This window comes from Mustela nigripes, chromosome 2 (genome assembly GCF_022355385.1).
Source record: "Mustela nigripes isolate SB6536 chromosome 2, MUSNIG.SB6536, whole genome shotgun sequence".
NCBI lineage: Eukaryota > Metazoa > Chordata > Mammalia > Carnivora > Mustelidae > Mustela > Mustela nigripes.
The window spans coordinates 1,525,403-1,537,331 of record NC_081558.1 but is presented as its reverse complement, the minus strand read 5'-3'; the positions used below and the strand labels follow the sequence as shown (position 1 = coordinate 1,537,331).

General features: G+C 68.2%; 2 protein-coding genes across 7 annotated transcripts in view; one reads left to right on the top strand and one right to left on the bottom strand.

Moving 5' to 3' along the window:
- The first annotated feature begins 1,491 nt into the window (after positions 1-1,491).
- Positions 1,492-2,183, top strand: TIMM13 (translocase of inner mitochondrial membrane 13). The gene is made up of 3 exons (XM_059388576.1): positions 1,492-1,677; positions 1,763-1,831; positions 2,019-2,183. The coding sequence occupies exons 1-3, from the start codon at positions 1,558-1,560 to the stop codon at positions 2,115-2,117; spliced, it is 288 nt and encodes a 95-aa protein (XP_059244559.1). The 5' UTR covers positions 1,492-1,557; the 3' UTR covers positions 2,118-2,183.
- A 95-nt stretch (positions 2,184-2,278) lies between these two features.
- The window catches only part of TMPRSS9 (transmembrane serine protease 9), a 29,707-nt gene continuing 20,056 nt past the window's right edge, over positions 2,279-11,929 (bottom strand). For 4 of the 6 annotated variants that reach the window (XM_059388570.1, XM_059388572.1, XM_059388571.1 and 1 more), the window contains 6 exons: positions 11,241-11,412; positions 10,537-10,808; positions 9,996-10,132; positions 7,173-7,572; positions 4,350-4,521; positions 2,892-3,844 (listed from right to left, as the gene is read on the bottom strand). In XM_059388570.1, coding sequence (XP_059244553.1) covers positions 2,977-3,844; positions 4,350-4,521; positions 7,173-7,572; positions 9,996-10,132; positions 10,537-10,808; positions 11,241-11,412 — 2,021 coding nt within the window. In that variant the 3' untranslated portion in view covers positions 2,892-2,976. Of the gene's footprint in view, positions 3,845-4,349; positions 4,522-7,172; positions 7,573-9,995; positions 10,133-10,536; positions 10,809-11,240; positions 11,413-11,929 lie in introns of all 6 variants that reach the window. The other 2 variants (XM_059388574.1, XM_059388573.1) reach the window with 2 other exon arrangements.

Below are 11,929 nucleotides of genomic sequence, written 5' to 3'. Positions count from 1 at the left end.
CTGTCCCGTATGCTGTGTGTGTGTCTTGCTGTTTGTCCTAGCTTCCGTGGTGACCTTCTCGCTGAAATGCTGTTTCTCAGAGGCCAGTGCCGGTTGATTCCACAGGACGGCTCCAGGACCCCCAACCCAGCTCCCGGCTGCCATGCCGCCTCGGTGGTCCCTCACCGTGTATACCCCTCCCACACAGATACACAGAAGTTATTTTTTTAATGGATATTTATTTTTTTACATTGGTCAGTACTCAGATTGCCGGATCCCGCTTCAGGCCTCGTGCCGGCGTCCCTGGGGCAGCCCCTCCCCCAGGGGCTGGAGTTGAGGGGGGCCATCTCGGTGACCTCTGAGGCCCCAGACGGCACATTCCTTCAGAAAGCGCAGCTCAAGTCTTAAAGACGTCATACTGAGCCACGGAGGCAGCTGCCCCCAGAAGGCAGCCCGTTTACAAGCAGCCCGCGACTGGCCCTTCCCAGCTCGACCGACGCCCTAGGTCCGCAGCACGCCTGCCTCCCGCCTCGGGCGGTCGCCCGTCCCTCGGAACCTGCTTGTGGCCGGAGGGTCAAGACTTCTGCACCGAGAATCTGGCAGCAGCCCTTGCTTGAGGTCTAGTTCTTTCCATGGCTGCCCGGTACCCAGGCCCGAGGTCGGTCTTTCCCGCGGACGGAAACGGCTCCCCACCATTCCCCGCCTTTCTGGGGGGCCGTGGGGAGCGCGCCCCGCCCCACGCAGGACCTTCCCCAGGAGAGCCGCAGGCTGTGCATCCCCCACCCCGCCTTGCCCACTGCGGGCCTGGACTGCAGAGGCGGAGGCCTCCGGAGCGTGGGGCCGGGGTCGTGCAGGCCGTGCGGATGGGGGGCCTGACGGGCTCGGGGGGCGGGGGCCGCCGGTGAGCCGTGCGGGGTCCCGGGCGTCCGCACCGGCCCGGGAAGCAGCTTGTAGTTGTCCGCATTCTTAGGTTTAAGCCGCTTTAAAGGACGCGGGACGGTTCCCTGGGCCGGCCCCCCGCCGTCTGGCCCCCGCGGCCCGCCCCCGCGGGAGCACCAGCACGCCCTGCGGGGCTGGGCCGGGGCCGGCCGGCGTCCGTGAACTTGCATGCCAAACGCGTGGCCCTCCCCTTCTCCCGGGTTTGTAATACTCGTTCTACGACCGGGCACTTTTGTACGACACGCCAATAAACAGTCGGTTTTACTGCTGCCCCGCGTCCGCTCTGACCACGCCGCCCCGGCCCCGCACGAGACGGGCGTCCGACAGCACCGCCGGCCAGCCTCCGTCCCGGCTCGCCTGACGCGCCTGCCGGCCCGCGCGCATGCGCGGCACCCCCTGCCGGGCGAGCGGGGGGGGGGGGGGCGACCTGCGGCCTCGCGTAAACATCCCGCTCTGCGAGGCTACTCGCACCCCACGCTTGCGCGCACGGGTGGAGGGCGCACGGCCTTGTGGTAGTTGTAGTCCGGCTCCTCTACCAGTACACCTGGACTCCATTTCCCGTGGTGCCCGGGGCGGCCTACTTCCGGCGTGGGTACGGGTCGGCGCACGCGGTCACGGTTCGGTTGACTTTGCGGAGCCATGGAGGGTGGCTTCGGCTCCGATTTCGGGAGCTCCGGCGGCGGCAAGCTGGACCCGGGGCTCATCATGGAGCAGGTGAAGGTGCAGATCGCCGTGGCTAACGCGCAGGAGCTGCTGCAGGTCCGGGGTCGGGCCGGGGCGGGCGTCCAGGGCGGTGGGGTCCGCTGGGGGCGGCTGTCGCGACTGAGCTCGCGTGTCCCCACAGAGGATGACGGACAAGTGCTTCCGGAAGTGCATCGGGAAGCCCGGGGGCTCCCTGGACAACTCGGAACAGGTGAGACCGGCGGGGCGCGGGGAGGCCGCTGCGCGTGCGCGTGCGCGGGCCGTCGCACGGGGGGATCTCTGCGCGTGCGCAGCCCGCTGTCCGGGGGCGGGGGCGCGGGCCGGGCCGGGCCGGGCCGGGGCCGGAGCCGGAGCCGGAGCCGGAGCCGGAGCTGAGCCGCGCCCCTCCCCGCCTGCAGAAGTGCATCGCCATGTGCATGGACCGCTACATGGACGCCTGGAACACCGTGTCCCGCGCCTACAACTCGCGGCTGCAGCGGGAACGAGCCAACATGTGACCCCCGCGCCCCGCGCCCGGCCCTCATCCCCCGTTCCGTTTCCATAAATGCCCTTTGCGAAGCGGGGCCGCTCGTGCGTCCTTCCTGCCCGTGCTTCTGCGGAGGAGACCGGCGCCGCGGCGCTCGGGACGCTGCTCCCCTCCCGCCTGCCAGCGAGCGCGGCGTGCGCCGGGGGGGCCTGGGACTGCGCCCAGTGCCGGCAGCCCGCCCCGTGCCTTGGGCGGAGAATCCGCATGTGGACCCGGGGGTGGGGGCGGGGAGAACCCGGGCGGTCCGCCCTGCGGGGGTCTCTGCCGGAGGGGGTAGCGCGTGTTCCTGGGCGCCCCCCAGCCTGAGCCTCTTCCTCCCGACCCCCCACCCCGCCTCCCCTCTGCGCGGCTGGGCCTTCGCGATGACCGGGAACGCGGTGCTTGCGTCAAGAGGACCTTGGAGGACGAGGCTGGCCAGCTCCCTCCCCAGCTGCGGCGCCGCCAAAGCCGTGGAGGGTGGTCCTCGCCCCAGGGGGCCTCGCTGGCCCTCCTGACATCCTTCCTCCCACCCCGGGCCTGGCTGAGGTTCCTTGCTGGGACATGGAGGTGCTGAGCCGGCAGGCTTGGGACGAGGGGCTGTTTATTGCAACAAAATACGCAGTGAGACTGCACCCGGTTATCCGCAGCCCCTCACCTCCCGCTCGCGCCCCAGACTCCCCTCCTCGGGCAGAGGGGTGGGTCAGCTGCTTCCTGCTGCCTTCACCTCTCTTGTCCACCGGCCGGTCACTCCTGGATGTTCTGCCCGATCCAGCCTCTCACAGCAGCAACCCGGGTGTAGACACCGGGGAAGTGGGGCCGTCCGCAGCCGTAACCCCAGCTGGTGACCCCAGTTAGCACCCACCTGCCAGAGGGCTCCCTGCAGGCCAGGGGTCCCCCAGCGTCACCCTGGAGGAGAGGAAAGGCCTTAGAGCAGCCCAGCAGCTCCCCCACCGCAGCACTTGGGCCAGGGCCCCTTTCCCTGGGAGCCTCCTAGTTCCTGGGAAGTGGGTTCTGTTAGGACGACCCGCTCCTTTGGCTGGCAGACCGTTCGGGACACTGGACCTTGGTCCCGGGCTGCCCCCGCAGGGCCTAGAGGCAGGATGCCCAATAAACGGTGGTGGACTGAGAATTTGAGGCCGGGATCGGTGCCCTACTTGGCGGGCTGCAGAAGCGGGCGCTGGAGGGTGGCACCTGGCTAGTAGGGCCTGCGGCGGTGCCCCCGTGCGCTCACCGAGCAGCTGTCCACGCCGCCCTGCGGGAAGCCGGCGCACAACATACGGCTGCTGATCTGCACCGGGTAGAAGCGGCGGCACGTCTGCTCGCTGAGGAGACGCACAGCCGCCTTCTGCAGCTGCCGCGCCATCGAGCCTGCGGGCGACACGGAGCAGGATGGGCCGGGGGCGTGCTCGACGCCGCCGGGGCGTGGGATTGGGCGCTGGGTGGCCGGACCTACCTCCCTCGCGCAGGGAGCCCCAGCCGGTGATGACGCAGCGCGCGCCATCGGGGGGCCGCAGCGTGGGCTCGGGCAGGCAGATGGGGCGCACCAGGCGGCTGCGGCGCACAGGCCCCGCCAGCTCGAGCAGCGCCACGTCGTAGTCGAGCGTGTAGAGGTTGTAGAAGGGGTGCTTGAAGATGCGCGCCACGCGCTCCAGCTGCCCCTCGGCGCCGCTCAGGAACGGGGTGCCCAGGAAGGCCGCCCACTGCTTGGGGTCCCCGTAGCTGCGGGGTGCAGGGAACAGGCGTTGGCCGGAGCCCCAGCCCGCTCCCACGCACTGACGGGACCCCACAAGCTGTATCTGGGGGTCTTACATGCCCACCCCCTTGGACCCTGACCCCCGGAGGTGCACGGTGCCCCCTTCCGCAGGCTGTTCCCCTGGAGGATGGGGGCTGTAGCCCTGTCCACCCTACACAGTGCCCTGCTCCTTTAGGTCTGGTGCCAAGTCCCAGTGGGGTAGGAGCCAGGGGTAGGAGGGCCCAAAGGTTCCCCAGAGACTCCCCTGCCCCACTGTGTCCCCATAGGCCTGACCCCAGCTGTTGGGAGAGGCTGTGCCCAGGGTTTGGTGGGGGTCCGGCTCAGGTGGTTCCTGAGCAGGGGAGGGCTGTATGAAGGGGGAGATGGCTGGGGGCAGCGGGGTCCGGGGGGGGGGGGGGTGTGCGAAGGCCGAGGCACGGAGGGGCGACTCAGAAAGCCGGCCAGTGAGCCCCATGGGCCGGCCGGACTCACACGTCAAAGCAGTGCGCCGCGGACAGCAGCCACCTCTCTGCCACCAGGACGGCCCCGCAGCGGTGCTCCCGGCGCCGCAGCCACAGGCTCACCTGCCACGGCCACTCCCCCTGGCCCGCGGCGCTGCCGCCCACGATCCTGGTCATCGCTGACATGGGTGCCAGGCCACAGTCTGCAGGGGAGTCAGGGGACTGCTCAGCACGGCTGACCCTGCCTCCCGCAGTGCCCGTGCCTAGGGCAGGACTAGCCGGCAAAGGGTTGGGGGTCCTGCCCTGGGTAACCCCCCCCCCCCCCCGGGTGCTTGGTTCTGTAAATGCGCCCGATCCGGGCGCTTCTGCAGGAACATCTGGGATGCATTTAAACTGGCCTTCCTGGCGGAAGGTCCGGCCCACGGTCCTCACGTCTCCCTCTCCCCACGCATCTCCCCGCACCTCCGGGAGCTAGGAACCAGGTCCCCTGCGCCTCTGCACACCCTCAGCTGCTGCCCCGCAGGCCCCTGCCCTGTCCCTGCAGCTCCTGCGCTGCCGGGTCTCCCTCGATGCCCTCCCGGGTTCTCCTTCCCAGGGTACGGACACCCGCCCCGGCCCCAGAACAAGGCACGCTCAGAGCACAGCAGCAGAGAACAACGCAGCGGTTCCAGCAGGTGCTGCAAGAGCCCGTCGCCACCGGTGGGGGCACGTGGGGACCTGCCTGGTCATCCCCACAGGGAATCCTCCTCCTCCAGAACGGCCCCCTGCCCCAGCCTGCTTTCCCACGCCCCACGTGCCTTCCCTGCCCGGCAGCCGGAGCCGGGAGGGAAGAGGGGAGACGAGAGGCCGCCCGCGCCGCTCCCTCTCAGTCCCGAGGGCCCGACCAAGATGCCTGGAGCATCGGATGGAAATGGCTCCTTTCTGGAAATGCTGCCCCTGCAGAACAAGGCAGCCACGGGTGCCATTTCCAGGGGCTTCCTGCCCTCTTCTGGACCCCCGACTAAGAACTCGCGGGCTGTGGCTATGGGAACGGTCACCGAGACAGGAGGCCAGACGCAGAGCAAACGAGCTGCAGGGCCCGGGAGACACACGCCTGCTCTGGGAGCGGCTCCGCTGGAGCACCTGCCGCGGGGAGTCAGTGGCGGGCAGCGGGTGGGGGAGCTGCCCCTCTGGCCGGGCACACTGGTCCCGGGGACGCTAGCTTTCCAGCCCACGTGCAGAGCCTCAGGGGGCTGTGGACCAGACGCTCTGCCTCCACTCTGCGGCTCCGCAGGAAAGCCCGCGCAGACCCTCGGCCTGCGGCGGACCGGACCCCTAGCCAAGCCAGACGCTCCCAGACCCCGCAGCGGCCCGCCTCTTCCTGCGGCGCTGATGGCGCGCGGGCTGCCCTGAGGCAGGAGCGCATCAGCCTGACTTCGTGCGGACTGCAGGCCTGGGCAGCCCCAGCTCCTCGGGCCTGGACAGCGGACACGTGCGCCACGTGTCCCCTGAGGAGGACAGCCTCGGGGACGCATCCTGATGGTCGGGACGACCCCTGTGTGTCACGGCTTCCGTCACACACACACCCTGAACACAAGGATGAGGGGGACCCAGGGAGGTCAGGAGGGGACACTGATGGAGGAGGACAGCAGAGGACGGCTGGGTCAGTCTCTGGAGGGAGGCGGTGAGAATGCTGGGGCTGGGGGCGCGGAACAGCCGGGGCTCCTGGGAAGCTCGTGAATAAGCAGCGCGTTGGGGCAGCACCAGACCAGCGGCCTGCGCTGAGCACCTGCTCCGGGGGCGGCTCCGGTCCCGGCGACCCGCCGCCCCACCTGAATGAAGCCAGACCAGACGCGGTCCCTCCGCTTCCGGGTGAGAGCGAAGGGGTCTGCCGGGGCGGGGGCCGTGCGCACGGAGGAGCCGAGCCAAGGGGCTCTTGCTGGGGCCCTCCTGCTGCTCCGGCCCCCGCCCCCACCCCACGCTGCCTCCCCTTTCTCTACAGAGCCCCGTGTTCAGCAAAAACACTAGCTTCACTCGGAGTCCTGCTCGGGTGACCATCCCCTCTCTGAGGAGCGAGGCTGGCTGGGAGGAGCGGGCTGGTCGCTAACACCGGGTCCCCTACGTGTCCTGCAGAAGCCAGGCCCGTTCTCCCCTTAGTTCCCCCGCAGCCAGCGCCTGTGGGCACGTCTCGGCCCGACCTCCGGGAAACGGGCTGTATCTGATGGGTTTTATCGGGGGCCCGCAAACACGTTTCATGCTTAATCCTCAATAAACCTGACTCGGCGCTTGAGAAGCTCAGAGATCTCCCGGGCGCGGTGTCGGTCAGCGTCCTGCGGGCCAGCTGGGCCGAGCAGGGCTGCGCCTCAGCCAGGGCGTCCCCCGAGGCCCCGCGTGGGAGCCCGTGGGCTCGGCTTGCTCTCCTCACTCCTGCTGCCGCCGTCCTGCATGTCTGGTCCCCCACGGCACCCCAGACTTAGCACGGGGCCGCACACGGGAGGGTTTTGTGGACACTGGTTTGATGGACAGAGCGGTGGGGACCCTCCCGCCAAGGCTGTCTGACCAGGGCCTGTATCCCTGGCTTTCAGGGCCTATCATGGGCTGACTCGTGTCGTCCAGAATCCCACAACCAAGTCGGAGGCCCCGGGAGCTTAGGATGAAGACATGGGGACGCAGGTCTTTAAAGAGATCATGAACTTAGAACAAGGTCCCAGGCGGGCCGTGACATAATGAGGACACGAGACACAGAGGGACAAGCCCATGAGGACTTGTCTACGCAGACTTCTGAGCTCCAGCACCGGGAGAGAATAAATGTATGCGGTTGTCACAACGGACACGGGACGCTGCCACCCACATGTCCCTCCGCCCCTCCTGCTACCTGGTGGCTGGAAGCCCACGGTGGTGCCGGGGGCACTTGGAAGCGGTGTCTGTCCCTCTGTGGTGGTGCTCACGGTGGTGGCAGTCCTGCTGGTAGGTTGGCTGGTTGCCGGGCTGGTGGCCCGCGGGGTGGCTCTGCTGGCCAGGACCCCTGGGACCGTGGGGCCAGCCACCGTCCTGGAGGAAGGTCTGGTGGCGGGCGGGAGTCCCGTGGTGGGCGGGCGAGGACTGGGCGGGGGGCCCGAGGACATGGTGTCCAGGATCCAGCCCTTCAGCCTGGTGATGCGGGTGTACACGCCCGGCCTCCTGGCCTGAGCGCAGCCGACCCCCCAGCTCACGATCCCGGCCAGGTAAAACACGCCGGGGGCCTCCTCGCAGGCCAGGGGTCCTCCCGAATCGCCCTGCAAGGGAAGGGGGGGAGGGTGGGAGCCAGCCCACTGCCCAGCTGCCGCCCGGCCCGGCGCAGACACGGTGACGGAGGTGGGGAAACTGAGGGGTCGGCCGGCTGGGGCCGCGGGCCGCGGGCCGCGGGCGCCCTCTCCACTCCCGGCTCTGCCGGGCGCTCCCGTTCCCACGTCACCGCGGTGGGGGCCCAGGACACCTGCTTCAGCCCCACCCCGCCTGGGAGACGCTGGTCCAGTCGCTTCTCTACGAGTTCCAGCTGTTCCGGCTTTTGTTTGGGAGACGTAGAGAGAAATGCACAAAACCAAACACGATCACGGTCACGGGTGCTCCCGCCTCCCGGAATGAACCGCTGCTCGCTCCTGCCGGCCTCGCTCCCGCCGGCGCTGAAGGAGGCGCACCAGTGACTCGGGGCTCAGGCCGCGTCTTCCCACAGCTGTCGGGAGGGCCTCTCTCGGCCCACGCCCCACTCTGCCCACCCCAGACCGTGGGGACAGCGACGCCGGGTGACTTCCAAAGTAAGGTCAGGCAAATGCTGGCCCTGGACTACGTTGTCCTGGAAGCCCACCGCTGCCTTTGGAGGGTTCTGGGCGGAGACCCCGTGGGGAGGCTGCATGCAGGGTGCCGTGGAGACCCTCGCCCACAGCGCCAGCGGCCGCCCCCGCGGAGGCCGCCCCGCGTGGATACCGCGCTCGGAAGCCGGCGCCGGGTGGGGAGGAAGCCGGGGATCCCCAGCCCCCGCCGCATGAGTGCAGCCCCGGAGGTGGACCTTCCGGGTGAGTCCCCTGAGCGACAGCAGGGAGAGTCTGAAACCGGCAGACCCGGAGCCCGACAGCCCGCGGCTGGGGCTGTGACACCGCCTGTTCTCCCCTGGTGCTGTTCCTGGCGGTGCCCACGCTCCCCATTCTCCTGTCTCAGCATCATCCCGCCCCGCCGTGGGGAACTTTGCCGAGTCACACGGCAGCCGCTGCTGGGACCGGCCTGGAGCAGCGCGGCGTGTGGGGAGAAGCGGGTGTCCGTGACGCCGGGTCTTCCCGGCCGGCCGCGCGCGGTTTCTCGATCCGTTCAGACCTCCTCGTTCTCTTCGGAGTTCCGTGATCTCCTCCATGAAGGCCCCGAACACCATCTAGAGTTCACTTCTGGATGCCAGACGGACGCTGTTCCCACGGTCAGCGGGAGCCCTCGTCCAGGCCGGGCGGCGACGCTCGCGAGTCACCATTTCTCCGCTGGCTGCGTGTTTCCAGCGCTCACGGTCTTCTGTCCGGGTGTCAGTTATGTTCCCGCGGGTCACGTTTCTGTCCACGAATGTCATCTTTCCTTCCTTCCCTCCTGACTCTCCGCGTGAGGCCGGACAGGCCGGCAACAGCAGGCGGCCGTGTCCGAGGAAAGCTGCTTCGCCACCGAGCTTGCTGTCTGCGGCAGTGTCTGTTCTCCGGCTCTCATCCGGCTGCAACTGTTTAAAATGTAACTAGAAATGGTGCCTAAAATCGACCAAGTGCTGGGTGCCCAGGTGGCGCCGACTCTTGCTGCGGCTCGGGGCCAGCGGTCAGGACTGCAGGATCAAGCCCCGCACAGGGCTCCGGGGCTCCGCGTTCAGCAGTTCACGTGAGAGTCTCCCTCTGTGCCCCCCAAATATGTACATCTTTTAAGTAGTCAATAAATTATTTTATTACATAAATCTCTCTAAAATAAGTCCTTTCAAAAATTATCGAATGCCGGGGCACCTGGGTGGCTCAGTGGGTTAAGCCGCTGCCTTCGGCTCAGGTCACGATCTCAGGGTCCTGGGATCGAGCCCCGCATCGAGCTCCCTGCTCAGCGGGGAGCCTGCTTCCTCCTCTCTCTCTGCCTGCCTCTCTGCCTACTTGTGATCTCTGTGTGTCAAATAAATCAATAAAATCTTTTTAAAAAAATCATCGAATGCCTTTCTCTGGGGCTGTGCAGGCACCGCCGTTCCTCCCCCTCGGCCCAAGGGTGTGATGACTGAGTACTGGGTCCCCCGCGTCCAACCAGCCTTCACAGGAGACCGACGCACCGCGGCTGATTTGTTTTCCTTTTAGGGCATTCCTAATCTGCCAACGTCTACCGAGGGTTTTGCACTGGCGTGTCTAGGTAAGACTGGTCTGTAATCTCAGCCGGGGACGAGGTCCGGCCCACGCCGCAGCCCGCACCGGCTTCGCCTCCTGGGAGCACACGATCGGGGCGTCTGAGCTTCCTGCGCCTCGAGCACGTGCTTGGAAAGGGCATTTCTCTGAACCAACGTGAAAGACATCTGGTTCTCGGAAGGGTTTCCCTGTTCGCGGCGTCCCGACAGTTCCTTCCCTGCGGTCTCTGTGTCCCCGTCGAGCGCCGTGGAAACCTGGATGGCAGCGAGGGGGAGGGGCGGGCCGGGCAGAAGGGAGCGGGCACCTGCTCAGCCGCTCACCTGGCACGAGTCGACCTTGCCCTCCAGGAAGCCTGCGCAGAGCATCCGGTCCGTGAGGGAGAAGTTGTAGAGGGCGCTGCAGGCCTTCTGGTCTATGATGCCCACGGACGCTCTCTGCAGGATGTCGGGCTTCGTAGCTGCGAGACGAGAGCCCCCCAGACGCGGTTCAGCCGGCAGCACCCCCGAGAGGCGGCGCCATCCCCGGCCCGTGGACGAACCCGCAGGGCTGCAGCGATTCCTGCCGAGGCTCGGGGTGAGAAGGAAGCTGACCCTGGCCCTCCGCGTGCCCGAGACCCTCCCCGCCGCCCCCTGCACTCTCCCCAGCGCCGCAGGCCTGCAGGGAGACCGTTCCGAGGCTTCGGAGCCGGCACGAACTGGGGGGCTCGGGGCGCTCGGAAGGGCCCCGCACCAGGGAGCCCAGGTTCTCGCAGCAGGAAAGCCCCGGGACGGCCATAAGCGAGTGGGCAGGGCTGTGGGCGGGCGTCCGTGGCCCCGGAAGAGGGGGAGGTGAGGGGTCTGCAGACGGACCCCGGGAGCTCACCGTTGCCCTCCTGCGTGCTGCCCCAGCCGGAGACCACGCAGCGGCGGCCCACCGGGAACTTCTGGATGGCCAGCGGCAGGCACACCGGCTGGATGAACGGGTTGAAACCCAGGGGCCTGGCCAGCTCCAGCACGGCCACGTCGAAGTCCAGGATGCCGGGGTTGTACTGGGGGTGCAGCACCGCCCTCCTGAGCCCCACCTTCACCGGGGTGCCGCCAATGCCCGCGAGGGACGCGGTGCCCAGCTGGGCCCGCACCAGCTCCACCCTCGTGCTGCCGACAGGGGCCGCTCAGACACCCGCCGGCACCCCCGCTGCCCCCAGGGAGCTGGGCGGCGCCCCCGGTCTGGGCTGGACACCAGGAGGACAGAGGGCCAATGCGGCTGCTCCCCCAAAGCACCCGAGCTGGGGGCCAGGCAAGGCAGGAAGCCCTTCCCTTGGTCTGTGACGAGAGTGAGCGGCTCCCCGCGCTCTAGGGGCGTCAAGCACGGATGCGGGGGGCCCGGGGGGAGGGGCCCTCGTCCCTCCTCTACTTAGCCCCCCTGTCCCCAGAGGCCAGTTCCGCAGACTCTCCTCCCGAGAAGGCCCCCAGAACCCCTCCTTCTCCTGCTCCCCCTGTGTTCTGGCTGGACGAGCCCAGGGCCACCCCAGTGCACAGGAGCAGGAGCTGCCGGGGACACCCGGCCGCGGAGGGGACGGGCCTTACTGGTTGAAGCAGTGGGCGGCTGACAGCAGCCAGCGGTCGCCCACCACAGTCGCGCCGCAGAAATGCCGGGAACCTTCCTTCAGGCTGACCTGCCAGGGCACCTCTCCAGAGGCGGCCCCCAGCCCACCCACGATCCGTGTGGGTTTCTCCATGGCCGGCCTGGCCCCGCACTCTGCCAGGGACGAGAGAAGAGGGTCTCAGCATCGCAGCCTGCCCAGGTGGGAGCACAGGGGCTCGGACACCAGAGCGCTGCCGCCCCGTTACACGGATGAAGAAACTGAGGCCTAATGGTGGCCTCCGGTCTTGTAGCAAGGACGTGGCACAGCGGGCGCAGGTGGGCTCCAGAGAAGATCCGGTCACAGAGTGTCTTGGGTCCGAGGGCCCAAGCCCACCAGACACAGACCTGCGGCCCACGAGGCCGGGCTGATGGTCTCCCTGCAGGGACCCGGGGAACTGGGCGCTGCGGAATCTGGGGACAGGCGGGGGTAGCTGACATTTTAACGAAGCGGGGCTCTAACAGGCTCCGCATCACGGGTCTGGGGGACCACGAAGGCGGACCCGCATCTCGTCTGGGTACCTGGAGACCAGAGAAGACAGACACAGACCACTGTGTCCAGAAACCCCATCTCTGCAGCTCGGCCCCAGGTCATAACTGGGGCAACTTCCCGGGGCCGAAGACACAGGGGCCC

Bases quoted from the DNA above. Each gene is read 5' to 3' on its own strand.
- TIMM13 (XM_059388576.1), top strand. From the start codon at position 1,558: ATGGAGGGTGGCTTCGGCTCCGATTTCGGGAGCTCCGGCGGCGGCAAG. The intron at 1,678-1,762 runs GTCCGGGGTCGG...GTGTCCCCACAG, and splicing joins ACGCGCAGGAGCTGCTGCAG to AGGATGACGGACAAGTGCTT. The intron at 1,832-2,018 runs GTGAGACCGGCG...CCCCGCCTGCAG, and splicing joins CCCTGGACAACTCGGAACAG to AAGTGCATCGCCATGTGCAT.